The sequence below is a fragment of the Mustelus asterias genome, chromosome 10 (genome assembly GCF_964213995.1).
Source record: "Mustelus asterias chromosome 10, sMusAst1.hap1.1, whole genome shotgun sequence".
NCBI lineage: Eukaryota > Metazoa > Chordata > Chondrichthyes > Carcharhiniformes > Triakidae > Mustelus > Mustelus asterias.
The window spans coordinates 55,760,087-55,780,868 of record NC_135810.1 but is presented as its reverse complement, the minus strand read 5'-3'; the positions used below and the strand labels follow the sequence as shown (position 1 = coordinate 55,780,868).

The 20,782-nt window shown below is 56.7% G+C and overlaps 1 protein-coding gene across 1 annotated transcript in view; it reads left to right on the top strand.

The window, feature by feature from the left end:
• Window positions 1–226: 226 nt before the first annotated feature.
• LOC144499600 (matrix metalloproteinase-18-like) overlaps window positions 227–20,782 on the top strand; it is a 65,632-nt gene continuing 45,076 nt past the window's right edge. Inside the window, exon 1 of the mRNA XM_078221739.1 lies at window positions 227–356. Coding sequence (XP_078077865.1) covers window positions 339–356 — 18 coding nt within the window. The 5' untranslated portion in view covers window positions 227–338. The remainder of the gene's footprint in view (window positions 357–20,782) is intronic.

Genomic DNA, 20,782 nt, shown 5'->3' with positions numbered 1-20,782 from the left:
TTGTACAGCAACAGTTAGGCCAACAAGCCTGTACATGGAGAACACATCACTGACAAGCAGAGCACCAAACACCATCCCCTTGCTATCGTGGCATTGTGCCAAGCTAATGATGCACACAACACACTTACTGTAATTTGTCTGTTCAGAAACCAGGATGACGGAACCAGGAAACAGTCAGGAGTTCTGAGAAAAGTCTGTGATCTTGGCACGATAGGGACAGCAGAAACATTCTCTACCCCGCAGACTGAACGGCAAGAATGCATGGAGTCAGATTACAAAGGTGATAAGTTTCTCGAAGGAGCACTGATGATCCTGGGTGCAGTGCAGCAAGAGGTTCAATGAATTGTTGTATTCAGGTAGGATGAATAAGAGTTCCAGCTACCCAGTGAGTCCCTTGTATTGCAACTTGCTAAACATCTGGGGGACACAGCACATTCTGCTCTTCAACTTTCAAAGAGTTTGTACCCAGGTCATTGGCACATTGCCCAGTGCTCATGGGCACAGGAGGTGATGCTGTTTCAAAGCAGGTGGAGTCATAGAGTCCGAAAGTTGGACAGCGCAGAAAAGGCCCTGCGACCAATTGGGCCTGCATCGACAATGACTACCACTAAAGGCATGCTGGTCCCATTTTCCAGCGCTTGTCCCTTACCCTTGAGTGTTATAATGTTTCAAGTGTTCATCCAAATACCTTTTAAATGTTGTAACTTTTCTGTCCTCCACTACCTTCCCAGTCAGTGCATTCCATATTCCAGCCTCTGACTGAATTTCTTTTCTCAAATCGTCTCTGAATCTCCTGCCCCTTCTCCTTAAAAACGATGCCCCCTTGTGATTGACCCCTCTCAACCAAAGGGAACGCCTTCTTTCTATTTGTTAAATCCTGTTGTAGTGAGGAGTCTCCTCAATAGCTACTCCACAGTCAGGCGTCAGGGAGCACAGCTCGTCGTTAAGTCTATTCGATCCACACTCCAAATGTTGACTGCCCAACTCTGGGTGGATCCCAATAGCTCATCCCACACCCAAGGACACATGATCCACTCCGTTAAAGGGGCGATGCACCAACAGACATAACACTCCTCCCCTATAAACAGCAAACTGCCCCATACAGCAACACCAACAGAGGGGCAGCACAGTGGCACAGTGGTTAGCATTGCTGTCTCACAGCGCCAGGGACCTGGATTCGATTCCCAGCTTGGGTCACTGTCTGTGTGGAGTCTGCACATTCTCCCCATGGCATCAAGGTTGGTAAGTCGCCGGGACCGGATGGGATGTACCCCAGGTTACTGTGGGAGGCGAGGGAGGAGATTGCGGAGCCTTTGGCGATGATCTTTGCATCGTCGATGGAGACGGGAGATGTTCCGGAGGATTGGAGGATTGCAGATGTGGTCCCTATATTCAAGAAAGGGAACAGGGACAGCCTGGGAAATTACCGACCGGTGAGTCTAACCTCAGTGGTTGGTAAGTTGATGGAGAGGATCCTGAGAGACAGGATTTATGATCATCTAGAGAAGTTTAGTATGATCAAAAGTAGTCAGCACGGCTTTGTCAAGGGCAGGTCGTGCCTTACGAGCCTGGTTGAGTTCTTTGAAAATGTGACCAAACACATTGACAAAGGAAGAGCGATGGATGTGGTCTATATGGACTTCAGCAAGGCGTTCGATAAGGTCCCCCATGCAAGACTTCTTGAGAAAGTGAGAGGGCATGGGATCCAAGGGGCTGTTGCCTTGTGGATCCAGAACTGGCTTGCCTGCAGAAGGCAGAGAGTGGCTGTGGAGGGGTCTTTCTCTGCATGGAGGTCAGTGACCAGTGGAGTGCCCCAGGGATCTGTTCTGGGACCCTTGCTGTTTGTCATTTTCATAAATGACCTGGATGAGGAAGTGGAGGGATGGGTTGGTAAGTTTGCTGACGACACCAAGGTAGGTGGTGTTGTGGATAGTTTGGAGGGATGTCAGAAGTTGCAGCGAGACATAGATAGAATGCAAGACTGGGCGGAGAAGTGGCAGATGGACTTCAACCCGGATAAGTGTGTAGTGATCCATTTTGGCAGATCCAATGGGATGAAACAGCAGTATAATATGAAGGGTACCATTCTTAGCAGTGTAGAGGATCAGAAGGACCTTGGGGTCCGGGTCCATAGGACTCTTAAATCGGCCTCGCAGGTGGAGGATGCGGTCAAGAAGGCGTACGGCGTACTAGCCTTCATTAATCGAGGGATTGAGTTTAGGAGTCGGGAGATAATGCTGCAGCTTTATAGGACCCTGGTTAGACCCCACTTGGAGTACTGCGCGCAGTTCTGGTCACCTCATTACAGGAAAGATGTTGAAGCCATTGGAAGGGTGCAGAGGAGATTTACAAGGATGTTGCCTGGATTGGGGGGCATGCCTTATGAGGATAGGTTGAGGGAGCTTGGTCTCTTCTCCCTGGAGAGACGAAGGATGAGAGGTGACCTGATAGAGGTTTACAAGATGTTAAGAGGTCTGGATAGGGTAGACTCTCAGAGGCTATTTCCAAGGGCTGAAATGGTTGCTACAAGAGGACACAGGTTTAAGGTGCTGGGGGGTAGGTACAGAGGAGATGTCAGGGGTAAGTTTTTCACTCAGAGGGTGGTGGGTGAGTGGAATCGGCTGACGTCGGTGGTGGTGGAGGCAAACTCGTTGGGGTCTTTTAAGAGACTTCTGGATGAGTACATGGGATTTAATGGGATTGAGGGCTATAGATAGGCCTAGAGGTAGGGATATGATCGGCGCAACTTGTGGGCCGAAGGGCCTGTTTGTGCTGTGGCTTTCTATGTTCTATGTTCTATGTTCCCTCCAGGTGATCCGGTTTCCTCCCACAGTCCAAAGATGTGCTGGTTAGGTGCATTGGCCATGCTAAATTCTCCTTCAGTGTCCCCGAACAGGTTCCAGAGTGTGGTGATGAGAGGACTTTCACAGTAACTTCATTGCAGTGTTAATGTAAGCCTACTTGTGACACTAAAAATAAACTTTACAGCATATTAAACTACTGACATACGATTGTACATTTCTCTCTCTTTACATTATAAAGGTGCTTGGTGCAGAACCCACAGCGTATTTATGATACAGTGCATAGTTCATTCCACACCCTCACATCCATCTTCCATAGACATGATCAACCTGTCAGGGGGATGATGATCCCTTGGGGGATGTTTCATGGGGACTGGAACTGGTTTTATGATGCTTTCTGGCGAGTGTGGTCTCGATGAGCCCACGAACAGTGGCCCCTCTTTCTGCACCTCGTCAGTCACCAATGTCAAGTTCCTCATCCCCTCCATGACTGGAGGAGCTGTCGATTCAAGGCCTCCCTCTCCTGATAGCTCTGCTGGCACTGTTTGGAACCCCTGCAAACTTATAGGTGGGCTTCTTCCCCGTTAGTGTGGGGCCTCGAACAGTTGGTCTGCATGTCGGCGCCACACTAACTTGTCCCGAGTTTCCAATGTGTAAGACAAGGGCTCTGACTTGGCCACAATCATAGCTAAAGCCCACTTCTCCCCCCAAGCATGGTTGCTGGCCGGGACTAAATCACCCTTGAAATCACCCTCAGCTTGGTATGTGCAGCTCCACGGCCGATCTGCACCTCCTGGTTCTTCTCCACCACTCATCTCGTCTCATCAGGCCTCAGCAGGTCAAACATTATACACAACTGTCTCCCGAACATCAGCGCTGCCGGAGAGCATTTTGTTGTTGCATAGGAGGGTTCCTATACACGCTCAAGAACTGATTCAATCTTCACATCAATGACCCCTCCCCCTGTGAAACCACCAAAGAGTGTTTAACAGTCTGTACAAAACACTCTGCTCGCCCATTCATCGCTGGGTGGTCTGGCACAGACTTTACACGCCGAATGCCCTGTAGCTCCTTGTACTCTTCAAGGTCTGCCGACACAAACTGTGCTCTGTTGTCACTGACAATTTGGTTAAGGTAAGCAAACCTCGCAAACATTAAGCTTGTCTAAGGTCATTTCCGTGGACACCGATTTCATATAAATCATTTCTGGCCACTTTGAGTGCGCATCGATGACCACCCGCAGCATCTGACCTTCTACTGGTCCCACAAAATCTATGTGGACCCAATCCCAGGTCCCTTTTTTGCCATTCCCATGGTGCAATGGTGACGCAGCTGGTGCCTTTCTAATCTTGGCACACGACTCACACAAGCTTGCTTTCTCCTCCGTGCAGGCATTTATTTCGGCCACCACATATAGCTGAGGGCCACCTCTTTCATTTGCACCACCACTGGGTGTTCTTAGTGCAATGACTCCAATACATTCCATCTCAAAGACTGGGGGATAACAACCCGCATGCCACACAACAAACAATCGTCTTGCACCGACAATTCCCACTGTCGACTTACATATGGGGTGGGATTTTTCGGCTACGCTCACCCCAGAACTGTAGGGATTCTATGATTCTATCCAGTCTCACCTGATAACTCAAATTCTCCATCCCAGGCAACATCCTGGTGAATCTTCTCTAAACCCCCTCTATTGCTATCACATCCTTCCGGCACGGGGCAGCACGGTAACACAGTGGTTAGCACTGTTGCTTCACAGCTCCAGGGACCTGGGTTCGATTCCCGGCTTGGGTCACTGCCTGTGTGGAGTTTGCACATTCTCCCCGTGTCTGCGTGGGTTTCCTCCGGGTGCTCCGGTTTCATCCCACAGACCAAAGATGTGCAGGTTAGGTTGATTGGCCATGCTAAAATTGCCCCTTAGTGTCCTGAGATGTGTAGGTTAGAGGGATTAGTGGGTAAATATGTAGGGATATGGGGGTGGGGCCTGGGTGGGATTGTGGTCGGTGCAGACTCGATGGGCCGAATGGCCTCTTTCTCTACTGTGGGGTTTCTATGATTCTATAGTGAGGTGACCAGAACTGCACACAGTACTCCAGCTGTGGCCTAACCAACGTCTGTATAGCTCCAAAATTATCTACTTGCCCTTATACTCTATGCCACGGCTGACAAAAGCAAGTGACCCACATGCCTTCTTAACTACCCTATTCACCAGCTCCGCCGCCTTCAGGAATCTGCAAATAAGTACCCCAAGATCGATCTATTCCTCTGAGCTTCCTCGTGTCCTGCCATTCATTAAATACTCACTTGTCTTGTTACTTCTTCCAAAGTGCATCACCTCACACTTTTCAGGGTTAAATAGAATCTGCCACTGCTCTGCCCATCTGTCCAACCCATCTCTAACTTTCTGCAAACTACAACCTTCTTCCTCACTATTAAGCACCCAACCAATCGTGGTGTCATCTGCAAACTTGCTCATCATTCCCCCACCTTGTGGTACACCACTGAATACTGGCGTCCAGTCACTCTAACAGCCCACATTATCGTTGATATAATTTATGTATGTAACAGTCAAGAAGGATCCCAGCACTGAATCTTGTGGTATGCCACTGGAAACCAGCCGCCAGTCACACAAACAGCCTTCTACCACCACCCTTTGTGTCCTATTACTAAGCCAGTTTTGGATCCATCTCACCAAGTCTCCCTGAATTCCACGTCCTTCAACCTTCTCAATCAGTCTCCCACGTGGGACCTTGTCAATGGCTTTGCTAAAATCCATAGAATCACTTCCCTCATCCACACATTCAATTTCATTTTCAAAATAATCCTGTCAGATTTGTTAAGCATGACCTCAATCTGACAAATCCATGCTGACTATCCCTAATCAACACATGCCTTTCCAAGTGGCGATTAATTCTCCCCTTCAGAATTTTCTCCAGTAGCTTCCTTACAGAGACTCACGGCTCTGTAACTTCCTGGTTCATCTCATCCACCCTTTTTGAAAAATGGAACCTCATTCGTTGCCCTCCAGCCCTCTGGCTCTTCCCCCGTGACCAGAGAGGAATTAAAAATCTTAAATGTCCTACCTCGTATCGTAAGAAGTCTCACAACACCAGGTTAAAGTCCAACAGATTTATTTGGCAGCACTAGCTTTCAGAGTCTCAGGCTCCTTCATCAGGTGAGTGAGGACTTGTGTTCACAAACAGGTCAGAGACAGACACAAACTCAATTTCCAAGATAATGGTTGTGTCTGTCTCTGACCTGTTTGTGAACACAAGTCCTCACTCACCTGATGAAGGAGCCTGAGACTCTGAAAGCTAGTGCTGCCAAATAAATCTGTTGGACTTTAACCTGGTGTTGTGAGACTTCTTACTGTGCTGATCCCAGTCCAAGGCCGGCATCTCCACATCATGGCAATCTCGTATCCACAGACTATGATCATTTCATCCAGACCCCCACGTACTCACCCCCCCCTCATATACACTCGCGCCCCCCCCTTAGACACACTCCCCCCACACACACCACACACTCGCCCCCCCCTCACACACACACTCACCCCCACAAACATTTACCACCCCTTACACACAGTCAACCCCTCACACACACTCACCCCCACTCACCCCCACTCTTCCCCCCTCACACACACTCACCCCCTCACACACACTCACCCCCTCACACACACTCAGCCCCGCTCACACACACTCACCCGCCTCACACACACTCACCCCCACTCACACACACTCACCCCCTCACACACACTCACCCCCGCTCACACACACTCACCCGCCTCACACACACTCACCCCCGCTCACACACACTCACCCCCACTCACATACACTCACCCCCGCTCACACACACTCACCCCCATTCACACACTCACCCCCTCACACACACTCACTCCCGCTCACACACACTCACCCCCGCTCACACACACTCACCCCCTCTCACACACTCACTCCCGCTCACACACACTCACCCCGCTCACACACACTCACCCCCTCACACACACTCACCCCCTCACACACACTCACCCCCGCTCACACACACTCACCCCCTCTCACACACTCACTCCCGCTCACACACACTCACCCCCGCTCACACACACTCACCCCCTCACACACACTCACCCCCTCACACACACTCACCCCCGCTCACACACACTCACCCCCGCTCACACACACTCTTCCCCCCTCACACGCACTCACTCCCGCTCACACACACTCACCCCCCTCACACACACTCACCCCCGCACACACACTCACCCCCTCACACACACTCACCCCCCTCACACACACTCACCCCCGCTCACACACACACTCACCCCCACTCACACACACTCTTCCCCCCTCACACACACTCACCCCCTCACCGCCACTCACCCCCACTCACCCCCACTCACACACACTCTTCCCCCCCACACACACTCACCCCCTCACACAAACTCACCCCCGCTCACACACACTCTTCCCCCCTCACACACACTCACCCCCTCACACACACTCACCCCCTCACACACACTCACTCCCGCTCACACACACTCACCCCCCTCACACACACTCACCCCCCCTCACACACACTCACCCCCGCTCACACACACTCACCCCCCCTCACACACACTCACCCCCTCACAAACACTCAACCACGCTCACACACACTCACCCGCCTCACACACAATCAACCCCGCTCACACACACTCACCCGCCTCACACACACTCACCCCCGCTCACACACACTCACCCCCACTCACACACTGACCCCGTCACACACACTCACCCCCACTCACACACTCACCCCCTCACACACACTCACACACCCTCACCCCCGCTCACACACACTATTCCCCCCTCACACACACTCACCCCCTCACACACACTCACCCCCTCACACACACTCACCCCCCCTCACACACACTCACCCCCTCACACACACTCATCCCCGCTCACACACACTCACCCCCTCACACACACTCACCCCCTCACACACACACTCACCCCCTCACACACACTCACCCCCCCTCACACACACTCACCCCCTCACACACACTCACCCCCGCTCACACACACTCACCCCCTCACACACACTCACCCCCACTCACACACACTCACCCCCTCACACACACTCACCCCCTCACACACACTCACCCCCTCACACACACTCATCCCCTCACACACACACTCACCCCCTCACACACACTCACCCCCTCACACACACACTCACCCCCACTCACACACTCTCACCCCCGCTCACACACAATCACCCCCGCTCACACACACACACCCCCACTCACACACACTCACACCCTCACACACACTCACCCCCACTCACACACACTCACCCCCACTCACACACACTCACCCCCTCACACACTCTCACCCCCACTCACACACATTCTCCCGCCTCACACACACTCACCCCCTCACACACACTCACCCCCACTCACACACACTCACCCCCGCTCACACACGCTCACCCGCCTCACACACACTCACCCCCTCACACACACTCACCCCCACTCACCCCCACTCACACACACCTTTCCCCCCTCACACACACTCACCCCCTCACACACACTCACCCCCGCTCACACACACTCTTCCCCCCTCACACACACTCACCCCCTCACACACACTCACTCCCGCTCACACACACTCACCCCCCTCACACACACTCACCCCCACTCACACACACTCACCCCCACTCACACACACTCACCCCCGCTCACACACTCTCACCCCCTCACACACACTCACCCCCGCTCACACACACTCACCCGCCTCACACACACTCACCCCCACTCACACACACTCACCCCCGCTCACACACACTCACCCCCTCACACACACTCACCCCCGCTCACACACACTCACCCGCCTCACACACACTCATCCCCGCTCACACACACTCACCCCCACTCACACACACTCACCCCCGCTCACACACACTCATCCCCACTCACACACTCACCCCCTCACACACACTCACCCCCGCTCACACACACTCACCCCCCCTCACACACACTCACCCCCTCACACACACTCAACTCCGCTCACACACACTCACACACACTCTTCCCCCCCACACACACTCACCCCCTCACACACACTCACCCCCGCTCACACACACTCTTCCCCCCTCACACACACTCACCCCCTCACACACACTCACCCCCTCACACACACTCACTCCCGCTCACACACACTCACCCCCCTCACACACACTCACCCCCCCTCACACACACTCACCCCCGCTCACACACACTCACCCCCCCTCACACACACTCACCCCCTCACACACACTCAACCACGCTCACACACACTCACCCGCCTCACACACACTCAACCCCGCTCACACACACTCACCCGCCTCACACACACTCACCCCCGCTCACACACACTCACCCCCACTCACACACTCACCCCCTCACACACACTCACCCCCACTCACACACTCACCCCCTCACACACACTCACACCCGCTCACACACCCTCACCCCCGCTCACACACACTCTTCCCCCCTCACACACACTCACCCCCTCACACACACTCACCCCCTCACACACACTCACCCCCCCTCACACACACTCACCCCCTCACACACACTCATCCCCGCTCACACACACTCACCCCCTCACACACACTCACCCCCTCACACACACACTCACCCCCTCACACACACTCACCCCCCCTCACACACACTCACCCCCTCACACACACTCACCCCCGCTCACACACACTCACCGCCTCACACACACTCACCCCCACTCACACACACTCACCCCCTCACACACACTCACCCCCTCACACACACTCACCCCCTCACACACACTCATCCCCTCACACACACACTCACCCCCTCACACACACTCACCCCCTCACACACACACTCACCCCCACTCACACACTCTCACCCCCGCTCACACACAATCACCCCCGCTCACACACATTCACCCCCACTCACACACACTCACACCCTCACACACACTCACCCCCACTCACACACACTCACCCCCACTCACACACACTCACCCCCTCACACACTCTCACCCCCACTCACACACATTCTCCCGCCTCACACACACTCACCCACCTCACACACGCTCACCCCCTCACACACACTCACCCCCACTCACCCCCACTCACACACACCTTTCCCCCCTCACACACACTCACCCCCTCACACACACTCACCCCCGCTCACACACACTCACCCGCCTCACACACACTCACCCCCACTCACACACACTCACCCCCGCTCACACACACTCACCCCCTCACACACACTCACCCCCGCTCACACACACTCACCCGCCTCACACACACTCAACCCCGCTCACACACACTCACCCCCACTCACACACACTCACCCCCGCTCACACACACTCATCCCCACTCACACACTCACCCCCTCACACACACTCACCCCCGCTCACACACACTCACCCCCCCTCACACACACTCACCCCCTCACACACACTCAACCCCGCTCACACACACTCACCCGCCTCACACACACTCAACCCCGCTCACACACACTCACCCGCCTCACACACACTCACCCCCGCTCACACACACTCACTCCCACTCACACACTCACCCCCTCACACACACTCACCCCCACTCACACACTCACCCCCTCACACACACTCACACCCGCTCACACACCCTCACCCCCGCTCACACACACTCTTCCCCCTCACACACACTCACCCCCTCACACACACTCACCCCCTCACACACACTCACTCCCGCTCACACACACTCACCCCCTCACACACACTCACCCCCCCTCACACACACTCACCCCCTCACACACACTCATCCCCGCTCACACACACTCACCCCCTCACACACACTCACCCCCTCACACACACACTCACCCCCTCACATACACTCACCCCCCTCACACACACTCTCCCCCTCACACACACTCACCCCCGCTCACACACACTCACCCCCTCACACACACTCACCCCCACTCACACACACTCACCCCCTCACACACACTCACCCCCTCACACACACTCACCCCCTCACACACACTCACCCCCTCACACACACACTCACCCCCTCACACACACTCACCCCCTCACACACACACTCACCCCCACTCACACACTCTCACCCCCGCTCACACACACTCAACCCATAAACACACACTCATCCCCGCTCACACACACTCACCCCCTCACACACACTCACCCCCTCACACACACACTCACCCACTCACACACACTCACCCCCCCTCACACACTCTCACCCCCTCACACACACTCACCCCCGCTCACAAACACTCACCCCCTCACACACACTCACCCCCACTCACACACACTCACCCCCTCACACACACTCACCCCCTCACACACACTCACCCCCTCACACACACACTCACCCCCTCACACACACTCACCCCTCACACACACTCACCCCCTCACACACACTCACCCCCCCTCACACACACTCACCCCCTCACACACACTCATCCCCGCTCACACACACTCACCCCCTCACACACACTCACCCCCTCACACACACACTCACCCCCTCACACACACTCACCCCCCCTCACACACACTCACCCCCTCACACACACTCACCCCCGCTCACACACACTCACCCCCTCACACACACTCACCCCCACTCACACACACTCACCCCCTCACACACACTCACCCCCTCACACACACTCACCCCCTCACACACACTCATCCCCTCACACACACACTCACCCCCTCACACACACTCACCCCCTCACACACACACTCACCCCCACTCACACACTCTCACCCCCGCTCACACACAATCACCCCGCTCACACACACTCACCCCCACTCACACACACTCACACCCTCACACACACTCACCCCCACTCACACACACTCACCCCCACTCACACACACTCACCCCCTCACACACTCTCACCCCCACTCACACACATTCTCCCGCCTCACACACACTCACCCCCTCACACACACTCACCCCCACTCACACACACTCACCCCCGCTCACACACGCTCACCCGCCTCACACACACTCACCCCCTCACACACACTCACCCCCACTCACCCCCACTCACACACACTTTTCCCCCCTCACACACACTCACCCCCTCACACACACTCACTCCCGCTCACACACACTCACCCCCCTCACACACACTCACCCCCACTCACACACACTCACCCCCACTCACACACACTCACCCCCGCTCACACACACTCACCCCCTCACACACACTCACCCCCGCTCACACACACTCACCCGCCTCACACATACTCACCCCCACTCACACACACTCACCCCCGCTCACACACACTCACCCCCTCACACACACTCACCCCCGCTCACACACACTCACCCGCCTCACACACACTCACCCCCGCTCACACACACTCATCCCCACTCACACACTCACCCCCTCACACACACTCACCCCCGCTCACATACACTCACCCCCCCTCACACACACTCACCCCCTCACACACACTCAACCCCACTCACACACACTCACCCGCCTCACACACACTCAACCCCGCTCACACACACTCACCCGCCTCACACACACTCACCCCCGCTCACACACACTCACCCCCACTCACACACTCACCCCCTCACACACACTCACCCCCACTCACACACTCACCCCCTCACACACACTCACACCCGCTCACACACCCTCACCCCCGCTCACACACACTCTTCCCCCCTCACACACACTCACCCCCTCACACACACTCACCCCCTCACACACACTCACTCCCGCTCACACACACTCACCCCCTCACACACACTTACCCCCTCACACACACTCATCCCCGCTCACACACACTCACCCGCTCACACACACTCACCCCCTCACACACACACTCACCCCCTCACACACACTCACCCCCCCTCACACACACTCACCCCCTCACACACACTCACCCCCGCTCACACACACTCACCCCCTCACACACACTCACCCCCACTCACACACACTCACCCCCTCACACACACTCACCCCCTCACACACACTCACCCCCTCACACACACTCACCCCCTCACACACACACTCACCCCTCACACACACTCACCCCCTCACACACACACTCACCCCCACTCACACACTCTCACCCCCGCTCACACACACTCACCCCCTCACACACACTCATCCCCGCTCACACACACTCACCCCCTCACACACACTCACCACCTCACACACACACTCACCCCCTCACACACACTCACCCCCCCTCACACACACTCACCCCCTCACACACACTCACCCCCGCTCACAAACACTCACCCCCTCACACACACTCACCCCCACTCACACACACTCACCCCCTCACACACACTCACCCCCTCACACACACTCACCCCCTCACACACACTCACCCCCACTCACACACACTCACCCCCTCACACACACTCACCCCCACTCACACACACTCACCCCCGCTCACACACACTCACCCGCCTCACACACACTCACCCCCTCACACACTCTGACCCCCTCACACACTCTCACCCCCACTCACACACATTCTCCCGCCTCACAGACACTCACCCCCTCACACACACTCACCCCCACTCACACACACTCACCCCCGCTCACACACGCTCACCCGCCTCACACACACTCAACCCCGCTCACACACACTCACCCGCCTCACACACACTCACCCCCGCTCACACACACTCACCCCCACTCACACACTCACCCCCTCACACACACTCACCCCCACTCACACACTCACCCCCTCACACACACTCACACCCGCTCACACACCCTCACCCCCGCTCACACACACTCTTCCCCCTCACACACACTCACCCCCTCACACACACTCACCCCCTCACACACACTCACTCCCGCTCACACACACTCACCCCCTCACACACACTCACCCCCCCTCACACACACTCACCCCCTCACACACACTCATCCCCGCTCACACACACTCACCCCCTCACACATACTCACCCCCTCACACACACACTCACCCCCTCACATACACTCACCCCCCCTCACACACACTCTCCCCCTCACACACACTCACCCCCGCTCACACACACTCACCCCCTCACACACACACTCACCCCCTCACACACACTCACCCCCTCACACACACACTCACCCCCACTCACACACTCTCACCCCCGCTCACACACACTCACCCCCTCACACACACTCATCCCCGCTCACACACACTCACCCCCTCACACACACTCACCCCCTCACACACACACTCACCCCCTCACACACACTCACCCCCCCTCACACACTCTCACCCCCTCACACACACTCACCCCCGCTCACAAACACTCACCCCCTCACACACACTCACCCCCACTCACACACACTCACCCCCTCACACACACTCACCCCCTCACACACACTCACCCCCTCACACACACACTCACCCCCTCACACACACTCACCCCTCACACACACTCACCCCCTCACACACACTCACCCCCCCTCACACACACTCACCCCCTCACACACACTCATCCCCGCTCACACACACTCACCCCCTCACACACACTCACCCCCTCACACACACACTCACCCCCTCACACACACTCACCCCCCCTCACACACACTCACCCCCTCACACACACTCACCCCCGCTCACACACACTCACCCCCTCACACACACTCACCCCCACTCACACACACTCACCCCCTCACACACACTCACCCCCTCACACACACTCACCCCCTCACACACACTCATCCCCTCACACACACACTCACCCCCTCACACACACTCACACCCTCACACACACACTCACCCCCACTCACACACTCTCACCCCCGCTCACACACAATCACCCCCGCTCACACACACTCACCCCCACTCACACACACTCACACCCTCACACACACTCACCCCCACTCACACACACTCACCCCCACTCACACACACTCACCCCCTCACACACTCTCACCCCCACTCACACACATTCTCCCGCCTCACACACACTCACCCCCTCACACACACTCACCCCCACTCACACACACTCACCCCCGCTCACACCCGCTCACCCGCCTCACACACACTCACCCCCTCACACACACTCACCCCCACTCACCCCCACTCACACACACTTTTCCCCCCTCACACACACTCACCCCCTCACACACACTCACTCCCGCTCACACACACTCACCCCCCTCACACACACTCACCCCCACTCACACACACTCACCCCCACTCACACACACTCACCCCCGCTCACACACACTCACCCCCTCACACACACTCACCCCCGCTCACACACACTCACCCGCCTCACACACACTCACCCCCACTCACACACACTCACCCCCGCTCACACACACTCACCCCCTCACACACACCCCCGCTCACACACACTCACCCGCCTCACACACACTCACCCCCGCTCACACACACTCATCCCCACTCACACACTCACCCCCTCACACACACTCACCCCCGCTCACATACACTCACCCCCCCTCACACACACTCACCCCCTCACACACACTCAACCCCACTCACACACACTCACCCGCCTCACACACACTCAACCCCGCTCACACACACTCACCCGCCTCACACACACTCACCCCCGCTCACACACACTCACCCCCACTCACACACTCACCCCCTCACACACACTCACCCCCACTCACACACTCACCCCCTCACACACACTCACACCCGCTCACACACCCTCACCCCCGCTCACACACACTCTTCCCCCCTCACACACACTCACCCCCTCACACACACTCACCCCCTCACACACACTCACTCCCGCTCACACACACTCACCCCCTCACACACACTTACCCCCTCACACACACTCATCCCCGCTCACACACACTCACCCGCTCACACACACTCACCCCCTCACACACACACTCACCCCCTCACACACACTCACCCCCCCTCACACACACTCACCCCCTCACACACACTCACCCCCGCTCACACACACTCACCCCCTCACACACACTCACCCCCACTCACACACACTCACCCCCTCACACACACTCACCCCCTCACACACACTCACCCCCTCACACACACTCACCCCCTCACACACACACTCACCCCTCACACACACTCACCCCCTCACACACACACTCACCCCCACTCACACACTCTCACCCCCGCTCACACACACTCACCCCCTCACACACACTCATCCCCGCTCACACACACTCACCCCCTCACACACACTCACCACCTCACACACACACTCACCCCCTCACACACACTCACCCCCCCTCACACACACTCACCCCCTCACACACACTCACCCCCGCTCACAAACACTCACCCCCTCACACACACTCACCCCCACTCACACACACTCACCCCCTCACACACACTCACCCCCTCACACACACTCACCCCCTCACACACACTCACCCCCACTCACACACACTCACCCCCTCACACACACTCACCCCCACTCACACACACTCACCCCCGCTCACACACACTCACCCGCCTCACACACACTCACCCCCTCACACACTCTGACCCCCTCACACACTCTCACCCCCACTCACACACATTCTCCCGCCTCACAGACACTCACCCCCTCACACACACTCACCCCCACTCACACACACTCACCCCCGCTCACACACGCTCACCCGCCTCACACACACTCACCCCCTCACACACACACTCACCCCCTCACACACACTCACCCCCCCTCACACACACTCACCCCCTCACACACACTCACCCCCGCTCACTCACACTCACCCCCTCACACACACACTCACCCCCTCGCACACACTCACCCCCTCACACACACACTCACCCCCTCACACACACTCACCCCCCCTCACACACACTCACCCCCTCACACACACTCATCCCCGCTCACACACACTCACCCCCTCACACACACTCACCCCCTCACACACACACTCACCCCCTCACACACACTCACCCCCCCTCACACACACTCACCCCCTCACACACACTCACCCCCACTCACACACACTCACCCCCTCACACACACTCACCCCCTCACACACACTCACCCCCTCACACACACTCACCCCCACTCACAAACACTCACCCCCTCACACACACTCACCCCCTCACACACACTCACCCCCTCACACACACTCATCCCCTCACACACACACTCACCCCCTCACACACACTCACCCCCTCACACACACACTCACCCCCTCTCACACACTCTGACCCCCGCTCACACACAATCACCCCCGCTCACACACACTCACCCCCACTCACACACACTCACACCCTCACACACACTCACCCCCACTCACACACACTCACCCCCACTCACACACACTCACCCCCTCACACACTCACACCCCCACTCACACACATTCTCCCGCCTCACACACACTCACCCCCTCACACACACTCACCCCCACTCACACATACTCACCCCCGCTCACACACGCTCACCCGCCTCACACACACTCACCCCCTCACACACACTCACCCCCACTCACCCCCACTCACACACACTTTTCCCCCCTCACACACACTCACCCCCTCACACACACTCACCCCCGCTCACACACACTCTTCCCCCCTCACACACACTAACCCCCTCACACACACTCACCCCCTCACACACACTCACTCCCGCTCACACACACTCACCCCCCTCACACACACTAACCCCCACTCACACACACTCACCCCCACTCACACACACTCACCCCCGCTCACACACACTCACCCCCTCACACACACACACCCCCGCTCACACACACTCACCCGCCTCACACACACTCACCCCCACTCACACACACTCACCCCCGCTCACACACACTCACCTCCTCACACACACTCACCCCCGCTCACACACACTCACCCGCCTCACACACACTCATCCCCGCTCACACACACTCACCCCCACTCACACACACTCACCCCCGCTCACACACACTCATCCCCACTCACACACTCACCCCCTCACACACACTCACCCCCGCTCACACACACTCACCCCCCCTCACACACACTCACCCCCTCACACACACTCAACCCCACTCACACACACTCACCCGCCTCACACACACTCAACCCCGCTCACACACACTCACCCGCCTCACACACACTCACCCCCGCTCACACACACTCACCCCCACTCACACACTCACCCCCTCACACACACTCACCCCCACTCACACACTCACCCCCTCACACACACTCACACCCGCTCAGACACCCTCACCCCCGCTCACACACACTCTTCCCCCCTCACACACACTCACCCCCTCACACACACTCACCCCCTCACACACACTCATCCCCGCTCACACACACTCACCCCCTCACACACACTCACCCCCTCACACACACACTCACCCCCTCACACACACTCACCCCCCTCACACACACTCACCCCCTCACACACACTCACCCCCGCTCACACACACTCACCCCCTCACACACACTCACCCCCACTCACACACACTCACCCCCTCACACACACTCACCCCCTCACACACACTCACCCCCTCACACACACTCACCCCCTCACACACACACTCACCCCCTCACACACACTCACCCCCTCACACACACACTCACCCCCACTCACACACTCTCACCCCCGCTCACACACACTCACCCCCTCACACACACTCATCCCCGCTCACACACACTCACCCCCTCACACACACTCACCCCCTCACACACACACTCACCCCCTCACACACACTCACCCCCCCTCACACACACTCACCCCCTCACACACACTCACCCCCGCTCACAAACACTCACCCCCTCACACACACTCACCCCCACTCACACACACTCACCCCCTCACACACACTCACCCCCTCACACACACTCACCCACCCTCACACACACTCACCCCCACTCACACACACTCACCCCCTCACACACACTCACCCCCACTCACACACACTCACCCCCGCTCACACACACTCACCCGCCTCACACACACTCACCCCCTCACACACTCTCACCCCCTCACACACTCTCACCCCCACTCACACACATTCTCCCGCCTCACACACACTCACCCGCCTCACACACACTCTCACCACCTCTCACACCCCCCTCACACACATTCTCCCGCTTCTCACATACGTTTACCCTCTCTCACACACAGTCACCCCCGTCACAGACACTCACACCACCCTCACAATCTCTCTGACATAATCTCAATATTGGTGCCCCACAAGACTGTGTTCTCAGCCCTTTCTCAAACTCTTTCTACACCTATGACTGTGTGGCCAAATTCCCCTCCAACTTAATTTTCAAGTTTGCTGATGACACCATCATGGTTGGCCGCATTTCAAGCGATGATGAGACTGCTTACAGGAAAGAGACAGAGATTCCTGTGAACTGGTGTGACAACAATAATCTCTTCCTCAATGTCACCAAAACAAAGGAGATAGTCATCTTCCAGAGACTTCAGGAAGTGTAGTGGAAAACATGCCCCTGTTTATGTCAATGGTGATGAAGTGTAAATGGTCGAGAGCTTCAAGTTCTGAGGTGTCCAGATCACCAACAACCTGTCCTGGTCCCTCCACGCTGACACCATAGTTAGGAAAGCCCACCAACGCCTCTACTTTCTCAGAAGGCTAAGGAAACTCGGCATGTACAGGACAACACTCATCTATTGTTGCAGCTGCACCTTAGAATGCCTCCTTTCCAGATGTTTCACAGCTTGGTATAGCTCCTCCTCTGACCAAGACTGCAAGAAACTACAAAGGGTTTTGAACGGAGCCTCGTCCATTGACTCCGTCTACACTTCCCGCTGCCTCAGAAAAGCAGCCCAGCATTATCAAGCACCCTGGACATATCCTCTTCAGACTTCTTCTGTCAGAAAATTGATACAAAAATCTGGGATCACGTACCAACCGATTCAAGAACAGTTTGTTTCCTGCTGCCATCAGACCTTTGAATGGACCTATCTTATATTGCGTTGATCTTTCTGGGCGCCCGAGCTTTGTATCACTATATTCTGCACCCTCTCCTTTCCTTCACCCCGCTGTACTCGATGAACGTTATGCTTTGTCTGTACAGCGCACGCATAAGAAACAATACTTTTCGCTGTATCCCAATACATGTGGCAACAATAAATCAAATCAAAAACATGATGAATTCATGGGCCCGATTTTACCATTCACACTCACTCACCCCCGCTCACACACACTCACCCCCGCTCACACACACTCACCCCCGCTCACACACACTCACCCCCACTCACACACTCACCCCTTCACACACACTCACTCCCGCTCACACACACTCACCCCCGCTCACACACACTCTTCCCCCCTCACACACACACCCCCCACACACACTCACTCCCGCTCACACACACTCACCCCCGCTCACGCACACTCACCCCCACTCACACACTCACCCCCTCACACACACTCACCCCCCCTCACACACACTCACCCCCTCACACACACTCACCCCCTCACAAACACACTCACCCCCTCACACACACTCAGCCCCTCACACACACTCACCCCCTCACACACACTCACCCCCTCACACACACACTCACCCCCTCACACACACACTCACCCCCTCACACACACTCACCCCCTCACACACACACTCACCCCCTCACACACACACTCACCCCGCTCACACACACTCACCCCCACTCACACACTCACCCCCTCACACACACTCACCCACCCTCACACACACTCACCCCCTCACACACACACTCACCCCCTCACACACACACTCACCCCCTCACACACACTCACCCCCCCTCACACACACTCACCCACCCTCACACACACTCACCCCCTCACACACACTCACCCCCCCTCACACACACAGTCACCCCCTCACACACACACTCACCCCCTCACACACACTCACCCCCTCACACACTCTCACCCCCCCTCACACACACTCACCCGCCTCACACACACTCACCCCCACTCACACACACTCACCCCCGCTCACACACACTCACCCGCCTCACACACACTCACCCCCTCACACACA